The sequence below is a fragment of the Panthera uncia genome, chromosome E1 (genome assembly GCF_023721935.1).
Source record: "Panthera uncia isolate 11264 chromosome E1, Puncia_PCG_1.0, whole genome shotgun sequence".
NCBI classification, from domain to species: domain Eukaryota; kingdom Metazoa; phylum Chordata; class Mammalia; order Carnivora; family Felidae; genus Panthera; species Panthera uncia.
The window spans coordinates 51,460,435-51,476,534 of record NC_064814.1 but is presented as its reverse complement, the minus strand read 5'-3'; the positions used below and the strand labels follow the sequence as shown (position 1 = coordinate 51,476,534).

Genomic DNA, 16,100 nt, shown 5'->3' with positions numbered 1-16,100 from the left:
CCTTGTGTCCCCCGTGACTCCTTTCAAATGCTTCATAGAAGGCCCAGGCATAACACAAAAGAGAAAATGGAGGTGCAAGGGAAAATCTATAAACCAATCACGCACTCAAGTACAAAGTCAAGGAAACCTCAAAATGGATTATTAAGATGCCCAAAGGCTGCTTTGATTTGTTTTCATAGGGTATCTCTTCCAAAATAGAATGCGTGTAGTTGAGCGTATAATCCCCTTGACATGAAATGCCACCATCCCGAACAAATCCACAGATTTCAAAAAGTTCCCACAGGTCGCTGCCATGTTGTTCTGGGGTGAACTATTCTGCTGTTACACAACCACAAGGAGGTCCTCTATCTGAGTCGTATCTCAAGTGCAAGGTTACTTCTGCATCATGTGTTCAAGATGCCTGCAATGAATGTTGGGTGGGGGTACTCACCTGAGAGCAAGATAAGTAAAGAAAGGGAAATCGGCAGGTTTGAAGCCCTCAGCTTCCCCTAGAAGTCTTCAATCCATAGCCAGGGAGCCAAAAGCTTATTTTGCTAAATAAAGTTTTATTGGCACACGGCCCTGACCATTCATTTACATACTGGCTAAAGCTGCTTTTCTGTTACAGAAGCAGTGCTGAATAGTTGAGACCAGAGAGCCCAGAAAGCCTAAAATATTTACTACCTGGCTTTTTCCGGGGGGGTGGGGGTGGGGGGGGGGGGGAAGGCTGACCTCTGGCCTAAGGGTCAGTTTTTCTTTACACCAATAAAGAGGGGCGCCTGGGTGGCTCAGTCGGTTGAGCGTCCGACTTCAGCTCAGGTCGTGATCTCACAGTCTGTGAGTTCCAGTTGCATCAGGCTCTGTGCTGATGGCTCAGAGCCTGGAGCCTGTTTCAGATGCTGTGTCTCCCTCTCTGCCCCTCCCCCGCTCATGCTCCGTCTCTCTCTCTCTGTCTCTCTCTCTCTGTCAAAAATAAATAAACATGAAAATAAAAAAAAAATTAAAAAATAAAATAAAATAAACCAATAAAGAATGTCTTAGGCAGAAGGAGAGCTTCCGGCCCTGGAGATACAAGGTTGAAAAACACAGAGATGATGAATCTGCAGCCTGGAACACTCCCATTTAGTTTCTCGAGGAACCCCGAAAACACATTCTTTTTGGACTTTTCAAACAGGACTTCAGTTCACACTCGTCAGAATTTTTCAATTATTTTTTTACGTCGGGGGCCACTGTTAACAAATACTCTGGTCTTCACCACAGACCAGAGGCTACGTTTCACCTTCAGATGAGACTGACTTGCTTCACCCACGCAGAATTTTGTTTTTAGCATTGCTTCGGGTTTTTCATTATGATTAAATTATTTCCCAGTATTTTTTTTTTTTTTAATCAAGAGTCCAAGATTCTTTTGAAACATCCGAGGGCATGGCCATAATGAGTCTACTTTCTTACTTGGTAATAACAATGAGCTAGAGCTGAGAAGTAATTTCTTCAATGCTTATTTCAATGCAACTCACCACCCTTTGCCACAGGGCAAATGCACCTGAAAATCCCAAGAATTTCCACCACCCCATCACAGGCATTAGCTCCCCATGACTTCCCCCCCAAGATAAATATAAAACAGATCCAATTTGTTTTGTTTCCATCATTAAACCCTCCCAGGGCATTCTAGTAGACCCGCTGGGTTGAGGGTAGGGCTTTTTTAACAGATACTTTTGTAATCCCAAATCCTCCCACACTAAGAAGAAAGAGTGAGAGCTCATTAGAAAGAAAAACAAGTAGCTTTTATTTCTTTAAAAAAAAAAAAAAAGGCAACCACAGCATTTGATGAAAGAAACTACAGGAATAATTAGAGTCCGCCAGGAAATTAAAAAAAAAAAATCAAAAAAACAGACGCCAGATTTTGTTTACTGAAAAGCTTTGCTGGGGAAACGAAGTAACTTCATCTCTGCAGCATCATCCTACAGCCAGAGCTTTTCAAACCATCAATACAGCAAACGTGGCCTCAGTCTGGAAAGGTGAGGAAGCCCAATGTTTAGCTCCAAGGATGTCACTTTAGTTAACTGCTTAATCCAGTTCTCTCTTTATAAACACCTGAACTTCGTGAGAATCTATAAAGATTTATGACAGCACCAAACACACCGTTTTTGACTTTGTCCTTCTACCCAGCTTGGTACTTTGGCTATTTCTTATTGAAAGGAGAGACCTACTCCAAGTAAAAACGCTGAAACAGGGAAAAGGAATTTTATTCCCATAATCTGATTGATTACTTCCTACTCTGAGCACTCAGGAGAGAAAAAGCAAACAAGAGAAGAGAAGAGAAGAGAAGAGAAGAGAAGAGAAAAAAGAAAAGAAAGAAAGCAAACTTTTACCTGTCTGTACTTGGATTTCCCCCACTAATCTTTTACAAGCAGGCAACGTCCATAAAACACAAGTTACTGACGAGAACCCATAGGCCAGTCATCCTAGCTGGGTCCCCTAATCTATATGCATCAAAATGTGGGGGAAGACATCTGAGATGAAAAGCAGACATTTAAAGATGTCCTGACCGCTGACTCAGGTGAATTCGATGCTTTAATTCACCCATTCTGGGAGGAGGAAAAAAAAAAATCTGTGACTTGTTCCATTCTCTGGAATATTTTTAATATTTTGTCATTGTTGCAAAACTCCCCAAGTGGAATTTTTATCATTTGGAGTCTGTAATTTTATTCTGCAGAATTCTACCCTGGGAATTAGAACCCCTGGGTTCCTATTTAGCTGAACCTTGAGCGAGGCACCTCGCTTTCTCCATAAACCAAAGACCATCTTAATCTCTCGGATACCATCGAACGCCAGCATCCTTCAGAGTTTATGATCCTATCTGGCTCGAACCAATGGAAATGTGAATCAGCAACCATGTCTTATGCAGCAATGAATGACCTGACCACTACAGCAAAGGGCTTGGGGACTGGTAACGACCAGCTGCCAGGAAAGCAATTAGATGACGGTTATTGATAACAACGATAACGAAGACGGACAGGACAGTGCTGTGGGGTAACAACTGGGCTGTGCCCTGACTGGGAGGACTAGCATACCTCAAAGAATTAAAAAAGGAATGCCAATCAAAAGATGCAAGCACAGAAGAGTGAGAGAGCTGGGCTTCGGCAGTGACACAGCCACGTCCGGAGGAGGGGGGTGCCTGCAGGGAAACAGAGCAAAGCACCGCTTGGTAACGCCACCAACTGGGCACAGCCACCAGCTCGGCTGGCCCCAATTTCTAGGAGCAGGGAGAAGCCTTCTGACTGTGTTTCCGACAGCATTTTGGCTTTCCCACACGGCAGCGTAGGAGGAAACTGGCTCATTGGGGCCACGTAATAGTTAAGAGTTGTTTTCACGGATACTGGTCGTTTTTAGTGGATGGGGAGAAAAATCCATTGAATGGCCCAGGATGTTTTTTGTCTTGTTTTGTTTTAACGTTTATTTTTGAGAGAGAGAGAGAGAGGAGACACAGAATCCAAAGCAGGTGCCAGGCTCTGAGCTGTCAACGCAGAACCCAACACGGGGCTGGAACTCGTGAACCGTGAGATCGTGACCTGAGCCAAAATCAAGAGTTGGACGCTTAACCGAATGAAACACCCCGGCGCCCCCAGGACTTCATATATGCTCAATAAGATGAATTCTGTGATCAAATTACTTTTTAAAAAGAGAGAGGAAGAGAAGCTGAGAAAAAACACAAGTGATTTTAAGTTATTCCATACAGGCTAACACTCACAAGGATATATAATTACCCTTAAAATTTTACTTTTTCAACTATGCTGATACATTGCCCAATCTTTTTTTTTTTTTTTTAATTTTTTTGAAAGAGAGAGAGAGAAAGGTAGGGGCAGAGAGAGAGGGAGAGAGAGAATCCCAAGCAGACTCTGCACTGTCAGCACAGAGCCTGATGCAGGGCTCAAACTCATGAACCGTGAGATCATGACCTGAGCTGAAATCGAGTCGGACCCTTCACCACCCGGGCCACCCAGGTGCCCCTACATTGCCCAGTTTGGAGCAGCCTTGACCCACAAGCTGTGAGCCACTGATGGCTTGCTGTCTGGGCAGGAACCACACAGAGCAATCCTGAGAACATGACAGATTACCCCAGTGGCAAAGCAGTGACACGCGGGAGGTAGACAGACCCGGATCCAGCACTGGTCTACCATTCACTTGGCTAAAAGACCTTGGGCAAGTTACTTCACCTTTCTGGGTCTCTGTTTCCTGATCTCTAAAAAGCAAATGGTGACATGATCTCCCCAATATTAGTCACCACATTAATAAAATATTCAGACTACACACAGCAGACCATTCAGCAACAGGGTGAAGCCGCACCCCAAGTGGCTATGGTTACCTTTCGTCTAAAATGATAGATCATCCATGGGGAGCTCGGGTGGCTCAGTCGGTTAAGCGTCCGACCTCGGCTCAGGTCATGATCTTGAGGTTCGTTGAGTTGGAGCCCCCATCGGGCTCTGTGCTGAGAGCTCGGAGCCTGGAGCCTGCTCAGATTCTGTGTCTCCCTCTCTCTCTCTGTCTTACCCCCTCTCACACTGTCTCTCAAAAAGTGAATAAATATTTGAAAAATTTTTTTAGCAATAGATCATCCAGACAGAAAATCACAGAGGGAACAAACACTGACTTGAGCGACACTTTAGACCAGATGGACCTCACAGATACACGCAGACCATTCTACCCAACAGCACCAGAAACACACATTTCATCTCTAGGACATGTAGAACATTCTCCAGGACAGATCACCTGCTGCTCCACAGAACAAGTATCAACAAATTTAGGAAGACTGAAACCCTATCAAGTATCTTTCCCGACCAAATCACATGAAACCAGCAGGTAATAACAAGAGGCAAACTGGAAACCTCACAAATATGTGGAGATTGAACAACATGCTCCTGAAACAGATTTAAGAGGGACGTTTATAGCCACAAACGTCTAACTACCCTGGAAAAAAAAGAAAGCTCTCAAATGAGCAACCTAACTTGACATCTCAAGGAACTAGAAAAAACCCACTTAAGCCCAAAGTTAGTAGAAGAAAGAGAGTAACAAAGATCAGAGCAGAAATAAATGAAAGAGAGACTAAAATGATATATTTCATCAGGGTTAAAATATTTTGCTATTTAAAAAATTAAAAAAAAGTTTCAAGATGGGGCACCTGGGTGGCTCAGTCGGTTAAACAGCCGACTTCGGCTCAGGTCATGATCTCTCAGTTTGTGAGTTTGAGCCCCTCGTCAGGCTCTGTGCTGACAGCTTAGAGCCTGGAGCCTGCTTCGGATTCTGTCTCTATCTCTGTCTCTCTCTCTCTCTCTGCCCCTCCGGGACTCACATTCTGTCTCTGTCTCTCAAAAAAATGAATACACGTTTAAAAAAATTTTTTTTAAGGTTCAAGATGCATAAAGAAAAGTATATACAACTGAGATGGAAAAAAGCCAAACAAGTAAGGAATTAAACCACAAAAATTATTTTATCTATGTCAGCATGAGTAGCCTGTCCTTTGCACAAAACAGGCTCATAAAACTGATCTGATAAAGATAAGTGAGGGATGATTAAAAGGAAACACTAAGTTCTTGAGATGCAGTCGAGGCTGTTTTGTTTTGCTTAAGTCAAAACGTAACGTGGATAAAACTATTTTTACAGTTGTTAAAAATATCAAAGGAAACGTTTCGAAGGAGATCTTCATTACTGTGTCAAACCAGAATCTCAGACGCACAACTGTGTGTTAAAAACAGAAGCAGAAAATGCCAGCCTGTCACCTGGGCTGGACATGGGAGTCCAAACGGACAGTGGCACCGGGCTCAGCAGCCCCGGCGGGAAGAACCACCCAGGACACCCTGGTCCGGGTTCTCCAGCACTCCAGAAGTTGGATTTTCTCCGATCCTTCCTCGTCCGTGAACTCTGTGGTCATTCCACGTCTGTTTTGCTCCCAGTGGCTGGTCTCATAAGCCACTAACCAAAGCCAGTGTCTAAATCAAAGGCGGAAAGCACCAGGTCAAGCAAGCAGATAGAATAGGGAAGCTGGTCAAGAAAATGGGGGCTGTGCTGTCACCTCGAGCCACAAGCCACAGTGCCATGGGTCCACCCCATAACCAGCTTTCTAACCCCCCACAACCGCTCCTCCTACATTGTAGCAAAAAAAAAAAAAAAAAAAAAAAAAAAAAACCCAGATGCCCCAGACTGATCTTCCTCTGACCCCTCCTTCAGTTCTTTGTGTTCTCAAAAACCTTGTCCTTTACATCAAAGTTTCTGCTCTCCAGCACGAGGATCCGGTCAGGGTGCGTGACTTTTCACGCCTTCTTCACTTTACATGTGCCAGGCATTAGCGAAAAAGAGAGAGAGAGAGAGAGAGAGAAAAACAAAACCGTCTCTGTGTCTGTTTCAGGGACAAGAGAGTAGGAGGGGAGCCGTGAGCCAATTTTACTACGGAATAAGCCGAGAGAAAGATCAGCATGTCTGGAAGCAACAGGTGCTGGCAGTGCAGGGGAGAAGCTGGCAGGGCTGTGCCGGGGGCCTTCGGAAGGAAAGAAGGAGGAAGGCACAAAAGGGAGCTGGCGTGCGAACGAGTAGAAGCCTTTATCCCTGGATGCTGTCGGGCATCCTTTGGTTTTAGAGTAATTTGGGATGTTAAAACTGCTCCCAAATAATAGCACCGCGAATCCTCAGATACCCCTCCACCCAGATCCCAAGGTGATCATCTTACATGACTCTACGACGGTGATCAAAACTAGAAATTAATCTTCGTCTGATTCCATGAACGAAACCTAAACACGCGCAATACCCATTTCACCAGCTTTTCCACCAACGTCCTTCCTCCAACAGGATCTAATCAGGTCCCGCACTGTTTTTACTCACTGGTGATTAGTCTCTGATCTGTGACAGTTTACCGGTCTTTGGTTTTCACCATCCTGACTTTATTTGTTTTGAGAAAGAGAGAGAGAGAGAGCATGAGCAGGGCAGGGGTAGAGAGAAGGAGAGGGAGAGGATCACAAGCGGGCTCCGCACGGTCAGCACAGAGCCCGACACGGGGCTCGAACCCACAAACCGTGAGATCGTGACCTGAGCCGAAATCGAGAGTCATGATGCTTAACTGCCTGAGCCTTCCAGGCACCCCACGATCTTGATTATTTTTTTAAGTATACCTTTGGGGCACCCGGGTGGCTCAGTCACTTAAGTGTCCAACTTCGCAGCTCAGGTCATGATCTCGCGGTTCGCGAGTTCGAGTCCCAGGTCGGGCTCTGTGCTGACAGCTCGGAGCCTGGAGCCTGCTTCGGATTCTGTGTCTCCCTCTCTCTCTGCCCCTCCCCTGCCCACGGTCTGTGTCTCTCTGTCTCTCAATAATAAATAAACGTTAAAAAATTAAAAAAAAAAATACCGGTGGTCAGGGATTTACTTTGTAGCTACCCTGCCATTTGGGTTGGTCCAATGTTTTCTCATTAGACTGGGATTAGGGATTTGGGGGAAGAATATCCCCACAGGTGAGGTGCCCTCCTTGCTGCCACATACCAGGGGGCGTGTGATCTCCACGTGATACAAGGCAGTGTTAACATTATCGCCTGGCTACACTTGGGGTCTGCCAATCTCTCTGCTCTAATGTTCCTATTTTTCCCCTCCCCCCTGCCTTACTTTCACCTGACCCCCACCCCTCTCCCCCCCGCTTCCATCCTCCCCAGGCACCGGGCTGCAGTCACAGGAAGGGCTCTCCCGTTGGAACCCTGAAATCATCTTCCCGTGCAACTGTCCCTCATGGGCAGGATCTTCACGGTGTGTCTGTGGAATCGGGGTGAAACAGGCTTCTGTGCGGTGCCTGTTCCTGGACGGCTCGGGGGAAGGAATACGCCTGCATCACTGCTGTTGAACTAAAATCATCTGGAAGTATTTTCATTTGAAGCTGGCTTACAGAAAGGGAGGGGGAAAAAAACACACTAACCAAACTAATCTGGGGCACCAGGCATCCCGTTTCACTCATGCACGTTTCCAATATAAATCTCCTAATCACTTATATCTTGTTTCTCAGGTTTATTGTGAAGGCAAGTCTCTTTGATTTCTCTCCAAAGGATCAACCCCCTGCCTGAAAGGAGCGAGCTCAGGCAGACAGGCAAAAAAACACTGTTCAGCCACGCCCAACAGACCATCCTTGCTGTAAGATGCTACCTAAAGGCGACCCGCCCCCCCCCCCCTTTCCCTAATTAAGACTGCACTTTACTCCCTGGTAAGGGAGGTTTTTCTCCCCAAGTTCAGCGGCTTGGGTCCCTTGCAGACTCTCCCTCCCACTAGGTGGCACCAGATGTCACCTTCATCGTGGGCTGCTCTCCACTGATTTTCTTTTTCGGCTGTGCAAGAGGGTCCCGCGCCTAACGGCAAGCACTAAATTTCACTCGTAATGAACGCTTCCTCTTTTCTGACACGCACGGTCGTCTGACGGGTTCTGAAACAGGTCAAATCTGAACTTTTGGAATACAGTCCTCAAGTGATCACAGGGCGCATGTTAACGGTCACGGCCATGGTACTCACGACCGCAGGAGCAGAGGCGAGCAACTGGGAAGCGGTTTCAGGGGGCACTGAACGCAGTGCTTCCCCAATTTCTAAGCTCTGGTTTCACATCAGTTTATCTTACCAACTGTATCACTATCCCCCACCCCCCAGAGAGGGCTCAACTGTGTCCAGTTAGCGAATGTGCTATCAAACATTTTAAGATGTTCCTTCTACACGCCCGTAGTTACAATATGACTCCCATTACATATTAAAGGCACAGATTTAATGATAAACCTCGTTTTCACCACTGTTAACTCATCCCCTCGGCAGAAACCAATTTTCCAAAAGCGTGGAGGCGGACATCACCGGGAAACGTACCAAGAGAGGACGCTATCAGCCAAGTTACCATTACTTGGGTGGAAGAGGATGTCCCCTCCCCCAAGGGAAAGCGCTACGTGTGTGAAGTTCCCAACGGAGCCCGGCAATCTGACCCATGGTAACTGCGATTTACAGTTGTTCGAATGCATCCCTTAGAGATGTGAGGCCCTTCGTTGTTAATATTGTAGCAACTCTGTGACAGTCTCCTCACAATGTGAGCATCTGGTCTGTGGCAGGTCAGCCCCTGATGTCGTTAATTGCACAGGCTTATTGTTTTATTCCCATGACCCCTCCAAAATACAGACCTGGCATCTATTCTTTCCCCGGGCTGATCAACAGACTTACGTAGAAGAGACAAATATTTTGGCCCCAGGGCTTTCTTTTTAAGTGGAGAGCAGATCATATCAAGGAGGAGTTTTCAATCCAAGAGAGTTATGCATCTCACATCGAATGTATCCACAAAACGCATCCGTACGTGATAAATCTCATTGTTCTAAACGAGTATTCGCGCCCGCAAAGTATTCCAGTTCTGGGCTACACCACCTAAGTGTTTTTTGTTGCTGTTGTTTTTCATGCCTGGACTCAATCATCAAGAGGCTGTTCCATATGCTGGCTGTCTGATCTTGTCCAGAAGCTCCTCCCCCAATTAACAACTTGTCTGTTACCAATTTCATCACCTTCCCTACCTACCAGGTGTCTGCTTTTGCACGTACGCGTGGACACACACACGCACACACACACGAACTAGGCTGTCTGACTGGTACTGCTGGGGCAGTCTACTGGGATGCTAAGCCCAGAGTACAGACATTCAGCTAACAAAATGACAACACTGTGGCTTCTCAGCCCCCGGGAACTATATGTGCCAGAGAAATTACATCCCTCCCCTTGTACACGTGCACCCTCAGCTCGCGGTCCAAAGCAACGTCTTCCCGCTTTCCTCCTACCCCACACCCCTTCTCAGCGTTCTTCACTCCGATCTAAGGACAGAAGAGCCTCTCTGGACTTCAGTCCACATGACCTTGCATGGGTGGCCACAGACTTCGCAGCTCCCTTGGCTCGAATTTCATTTCCACCCCTTCATGCAGAAGGGGTGTGTGGCTCGGGAGGGGGGAAAATGGCACAGGGAGGTACTCTACAGCTGCTCCCAGCTGCTGAGAAATGCCAGTTTCCCCTGATAGGAACCGAAAGTTCCTCTGTTCTGTCTGCCTCTTCGGGGGACTTGAAAAACAAGGCACTGATCATTAGAGGCCAGAATACTTGAAATTTTGACGAAGCTGTGGTGGGGAGTGGGGGACGGGAGGCGGGGGAAGAACTCATTTCTACTAAACTACAAGCTGAGTGATCTTTGATCTTCCTGGATCCTGTAAGAGTACAATATTTTAGTGATATTCTTCTCCGCTCAAATTATCCAGTATTACTAAAAAAACACATCACAGCATAGGAAAGAAATACGCTATAAGAGATTAGGTACTGGACACTTACTATCTTGTCCAAAACTATGAGACAGAAGCGTTAACAGAAACTGAAGTGTTACGTATACGTACGTTCGCAGTCCTTTAAACACTACATCCTTTAAATACTTTATAAATACGTATCTCTTATCTTACATACACACACACACACACACACACACACACACAAACCGCAACTTGTTGGTGCAGAAATACACAGGGAGAGAGAGGGGCCTCTTTATTCCATTCCAGTTTAAGAGCTCACCTGCTCTTAAACTCCCAAAGTTTTAAAGCTAATAAAACAGTTCCCTACTTTCATTTACGAACCCGCCACCCCCATAATGGAAACGCAGACTGTTCGTTGCAAAGGATTGCTTTCCCATGATACGTAAGCCACAGACATTTGTTGCCCTGATATCATGTCTGCTAAATTAAGTAATGCGGAATGTTGTTTTAAACCCCATCAGGGTGGAGTTTCATCCCCAGAACACTCCACTGAAGCCATTTTTTTAGAGATTTGCAGTAAAATTTCATTTTCTTGCCATCACTACAAATCTGTTCCCACGGAGAAACAGATTATACTATTCTCGGGATGCAATTTACAAAGTACTTTATGTTTTCTCTCAGTGAGAGAAATTTACCGAGATATCCTGGCTGGGGTGGTTTTAATTCTCAAACTCATTGTCCATACTGTTTTTTTCCAACTTCCTAACAGGAACGCACTTCTCCTTCTGTCACGACGGTAGGGGGCGCTGCCACAACGAACTATTATGGCCTACTGAAAGATTTCACCAGGCAAAAAAAACAAGGCTGGGTTTACAAGATTGTCCCATCTCAACGAGCATCTAAAAAATATCTTACAGGGTTTTTTTTTCTTCCATAATTCACTTCGGGGCACAAACACTGGAGTTTTCCTTCTGTTCATGTGTGGGGAGGAAGTGAGGTGGGGCGGTGGGGGGAGACAGAAGTATGTGATAGAAATCCCATATTACAAATTTGGGGCTGGCTCCGGAAGGTCTCACCGAATCCCTAACTGTAAATATGGGCTAAACACAAAGCCGTAACATGCACTTAATATAGGTAAGTAGCATTCTGCGTAAGAGATTTATATATATATATATGTATATATATATATATGCACATATATTTGTCTTCAATCTTTCTCATGAACATCAGACTCGCAAGTTCAGAGACAAGATCAAAGAGAACCGTGGCAAAATTTCATTAACTAATCGCACGATCCTGGCTCCATAGGTGGAGGTTTTTTTTTTTTAATAAGATTTTTATACGTAATTGAGTTAAACTTAAATTTATGCATCCAATAAAACACCATTGCGAATGGTAAAACAAAGACATTACTCCAACACTTAGAAAATTAAATTCACCAAACCATGAAGTCTACTGTATTTTTGTAACCACCGTAAATTGCTTCACAGCACTCTTCTGCTGAAATAAACAATCCAAGGAGAGATTTACTTTACAGCGTGCATCTAGTTTCCAAAAGAGAGACTGACCTAAAAGCTTACGGCTCTTTCTTTTGTTAATACTTGTGTTTCTAGTTACCTTGAAACCTTCCTTCTCTTACATGAGCTTAGAAAGATTCACGTAAAGTAAGATCCACGTCTGTAGAGACACTGTGCCCTCAAGGACTCACTTCTGGAAGAAGAAACCATCCTACTTTGTGGAAACAAAGGCTACACAGCAATACGAAAATAAAGGGTTTTTAGGACTACATATTTCACCATATTTAATGGCACCTCAGAGTCAAAAGTTGTCTTAGGCGTTCCGCGAAGTTGGCTTGAAATGTGTTCACTTACAGCACCGTGCAAGGCCCGATTCAATGCAAACTGCTACAGATAAGAGTTTTAGGGGTCTTTAATCACTTTTTTCTTGTGTCCTTGATGGAAAAAACAGAGAAGTCTTTGTGCTAAAAAGAAGGACCTGTTGTTTCCAGATTCAACAGGTCATTTTTATAAGAACTTCCCAGAGGATACAACATAAATGTCAGAAACACAAGGGGATTTTTTTAAGTGGCTGATGATTTTAAATGATATATATTCTATATTAAGGGAAGGTTGTTTGTTTTTCTTTCCAACAAATGGAAAGTTACTGTTTTAAAAGTGTTTAATGTTTGAACTTGACTTTTAAGACCAAATGTTTTCTCATGAGTTGGATTGCTGTAAATTCGGCTCCCGAAATCAATCCGAGGGGTATGCATGACCCCTCAAGTAAATAAACTTGTCAGATCATGTTCATTTTTGTTTTGGAGATGAATTATTTACTTAGTGGACTTTTGAAATTTATCTGAATTGTGTTATAACTTTTGTAATGTTGTTTCAGTTAAAATAACAAAAAGAATGCATACTTAATGAAATAGATTACACTTTAAAAAATGAAAATTCCGGCCACACGATTTTTCCTTGTTCTCAGAGAAAAAAAGAACACGCCAATATTTTATGGCAAACAAAATCCAGGAGACACTTGGATTTACTGGAGTTTGGCTGATTCCTTTATTAAAGGTGGTCTAAATTTGAGAAGACTGGCAAATTTAAGATTACGATCTGAATCAGACCTGTTTCCTAAACTTTATTAGGAGAGTTGTTCACAATGTGACCAGTGTCATTCCCACCCCCCCCCCCCCCCCCCTCCTTTTTTTTCTTAAAAAAAAAAAAAAAAAAAATTGGCTACCTCATTTGTAAAGAGAAGTGCTTGAAGATGTTTAGAAAAGTTTCAGCCAGGCCAAAGACACAAAGTACTTTTTTCCCCTTTAAATATAGAAAACACTTTCCAAAACTCATTCCTCACTCCGAACAAAAGTTATTATCCAGGAAGCCTTTCCTTAAAGCACGCTGCCTGCCCGGACATAGACATAGATTTCCCGACTGCCTTAGCCTCAGGTTCTTGACACTTTTACTAAGTCTCCAGATTACTTACCACCTAGGACAGTGATCTGGCAAAGGGTCAAGGGAAATGAATGCCTGATGGCAAAGACCAAGCGTGAGCCACGGGGGTTTGTTCGGCAGATAGAGAAGAAATAAAGACAGGCTTTCTTGGGAAAGGCATGGAGTAAACGACGTGCCTAATAATTGATGAACAGGTTTCTAACTTAAGTACTCCCCTCCCCCCCTTTAGCCCACAGCAGGGATACTTTCGCAGAGCAGACGAAAAAGAGGAGGAAGATTGGCTGTTTGAGGGAAAGGAAATCCCAAAAACTAAAGAAAAAGTCATCAAGGCCAAAATGTCCCTCCCACCGCCCCCCTCAACACCTACCTCCCTGCAAACAGAAGGCACGGTGGGGAACGAGACCCCCAAACCCAAGAATTACTGATGATCCTCTGCCTTCTGCAGAAAATGGGGAGGGAGGTGAGTAGGGGGTTCCCCCCCCCACCTCGCCCACCCGAAGCCCCGGCTGCCCCCCACCCCCCACCCCGGCGGCACCCGGAGCCAGCTCACCGGTACCAGGCGAGGCCCTTGTCGTAGCTGCGGTCGAAGAAGTGGGGCTCGGCGCCCACGGCGCGCACGTCGGGGTGCACGCGCAGGAACTCGAGCAGGGCCCGCGTGCCGCCCTTCTTCACGCCGATGATGATGGCCTGCGGCAGCTGCTTGCTGCCCTCGTCCAGCAGCAGGGCCAGGGTCCCCGGCGGGGCCTCGGCCGCGCTGCTCCCGGCCCCGGAGCCGCCGGGACCTCCGGCCAGGCCGGGGGGCTCCTCTTCCCAGGCCGCCTCCTCGCCGTCGTCGCGTGGCGCGGGCGGCCGGCGCCTCCGCCGCTGCTGCCGCTGCAGGAGCCGCTTCCTCTGCGCCGCCGCGGGCCACACCGCCAGCTCCCTCGGGCCTCCGGCCAGGGCGCCGCGCCCCGGGGCCCCCGCCTCCTCGCCGCCGCCCGACGGCCGCACCACGGGGCCCGCCAGGGTCTGGCAGCGCTCGGCCAGACAGTAGAAGACGTAAAGGGACGTGAGCAGGGAGCAGAGCATCAGCAAGAACTTCCGGAAGATGCTGCGGGACAGCGGCTCGGCCGGGGTGGGGTGGGCGCCGGCCGGGCCCGGAGGGGCCATCCTAGCCGGAGGCGACGTCGGGCCGCGCGCGGGCCATGCTAGGCCGGGACTCCAACGGGGGCCGCGACCTCGTGCGGGGGGGCCCGCATCGCCCGTGCGTCCCTGCGGCCGTGCGCGCTGCCCCGCGGAGACGTAGCCGCGGGCGCCCGGCGCGGGATCCCTGCCTCCGGTCTAGGGGGCGGGAGGGGGACGTGGTGCGGTGCTTAAGAAACCATCGTCTCAGACTCTCCCGAGTCCTGAGCCTTGGGGACGCGCTCTGCGACAGTGACCGGAATGGGGAGTCCTGGCGGCGGCGAAGGCGCGCGTCTCAGCCCCGGCCCCGAGCGGCCTCCCGGCCTGGATCCCTGCTCAGCGATCGCGCATCCCTCGCTCGGTCGCGGGGAAGAGACTCCAGGCCCCGGGGCCGCGGAGCTCCGTGCAATGCAGACGACAGCGTGCGACAGTGCCTCTTCCTTCGTGACCGTGGCCGCCGGGACAAGCCCTCAGCGCCCCGCTGCGAGGTCCCACCGAGTCCCGCTGCCCGAGCGGGAGCCCGAGGCCCGCGCCAAGCCGTGCGCCCTTTCTGTGCGCTCCCGGCTGCTCCAAACTGCTCTCGGTCCCCACCTGGGTGCGGCGTGCCGGAGCCCGGCGGCGCAGGACCTGTCAGCGGCCGCGGCCACAGCGCTCGCAGACGCTCCCCCGCCGCCTCCGGGCGGTCGCCGCCGCCGCCACACGTGGGGCGCCGAGGGCAGCAAACTTGGCGGTGACGTCAACGTCCCGGGCCGCACCAGCCGCCTGACGAGCGCAGCCGGGCGGACCGGGTGGGATGGAGAAAAGGTGGCGCGGACCCCGCAGCGTCGGCCCAATGACATCGGAGAGGGCGGGGGCGATCGGGGCGACGCCCCTTCCCCACTCCGCCCTCCCTCCCCTCCCCGCACCGCCGCAGCCTCGCCCCCTTTCCGGCGAGCTGGGGGCTCCGGGGGAGTCTGACTGACAGCTAGGACCGGCCGGATCCCCGGGGGCCTGACTTCCACCCGGCGAGCCACCTCTCAGACTCGGCTCAGCCCATCGCAGCACTGACCTCCTCCGAGTCCCCGCTCCCGCCTGCGTCCCTACATTCTCCCCTACCCCGCCCCGCCCCCTGCCACCTCCCCGGCCCTCTGGAAGTTTTGTTGGCTTCAGTTGCGTGTACCGCGCTGCTCGCCACGCCCCCGTTTGTCTCGGGCGACCCGAATTCCTCCCAGCAGCTCCTACTTGACTTGCACCTACGGAGTTGGTCCGCTGCGGGCCAAGGGCGAGCGAAGCCTTTTCTCCCGAGGGCGGTATTTCGTCTTTGCTTTTGGTTGTTTTGGCTTGTGTTCGTCTAGGATGATCGAGAGTTCCCCAGGACCGAGAAAGGAACCACGTCTTGGGAAATGAGCCAGTAGAATCAAGGAGAGAAATGAAGAGGTTTATAAAAAAAAAAAAATCAGCTCCGATCCAAATCCATATGCCCAGCTTTTGACGAAGGAATTTTTTTTTATGTTGTTTGTATTGCTGCGTGTGTGTGTGTGTGTGTGTGTGTGCGCGCGCGCGTGTGCGCACGCGTCTCGGTAAAGGAGTTCAATTGCCTTCCATAAACAGCGGTTTCCTCTTTCTCTTGCCTCCCCTGACCCTATATCCTCTTCGCGCGTTCCGCTGAGAGTAGGTCAGGAAGGGATACAAATCACCCTGCTGTGTAATGGAGGGAGGTGGCCCGTGGAACCTGCATGAGGTAGGGTTGTTTTTTTTT

At 48.4% G+C, this 16,100-nt stretch overlaps 1 protein-coding gene across 1 annotated transcript in view; it reads right to left on the bottom strand.

The window, feature by feature from the left end:
• LOC125927592 (heparan sulfate glucosamine 3-O-sulfotransferase 3A1) overlaps positions 1-15,417 on the bottom strand; it is a 101,549-nt gene extending 86,132 nt beyond the window's left edge. The window contains exon 1 of the mRNA XM_049638096.1: positions 13,752-15,417. Coding sequence (XP_049494053.1) covers positions 13,752-14,350 — 599 coding nt within the window. The 5' untranslated portion in view covers positions 14,351-15,417. The remainder of the gene's footprint in view (positions 1-13,751) is intronic.
• Positions 15,418-16,100: the final 683 nt, after the last annotated feature.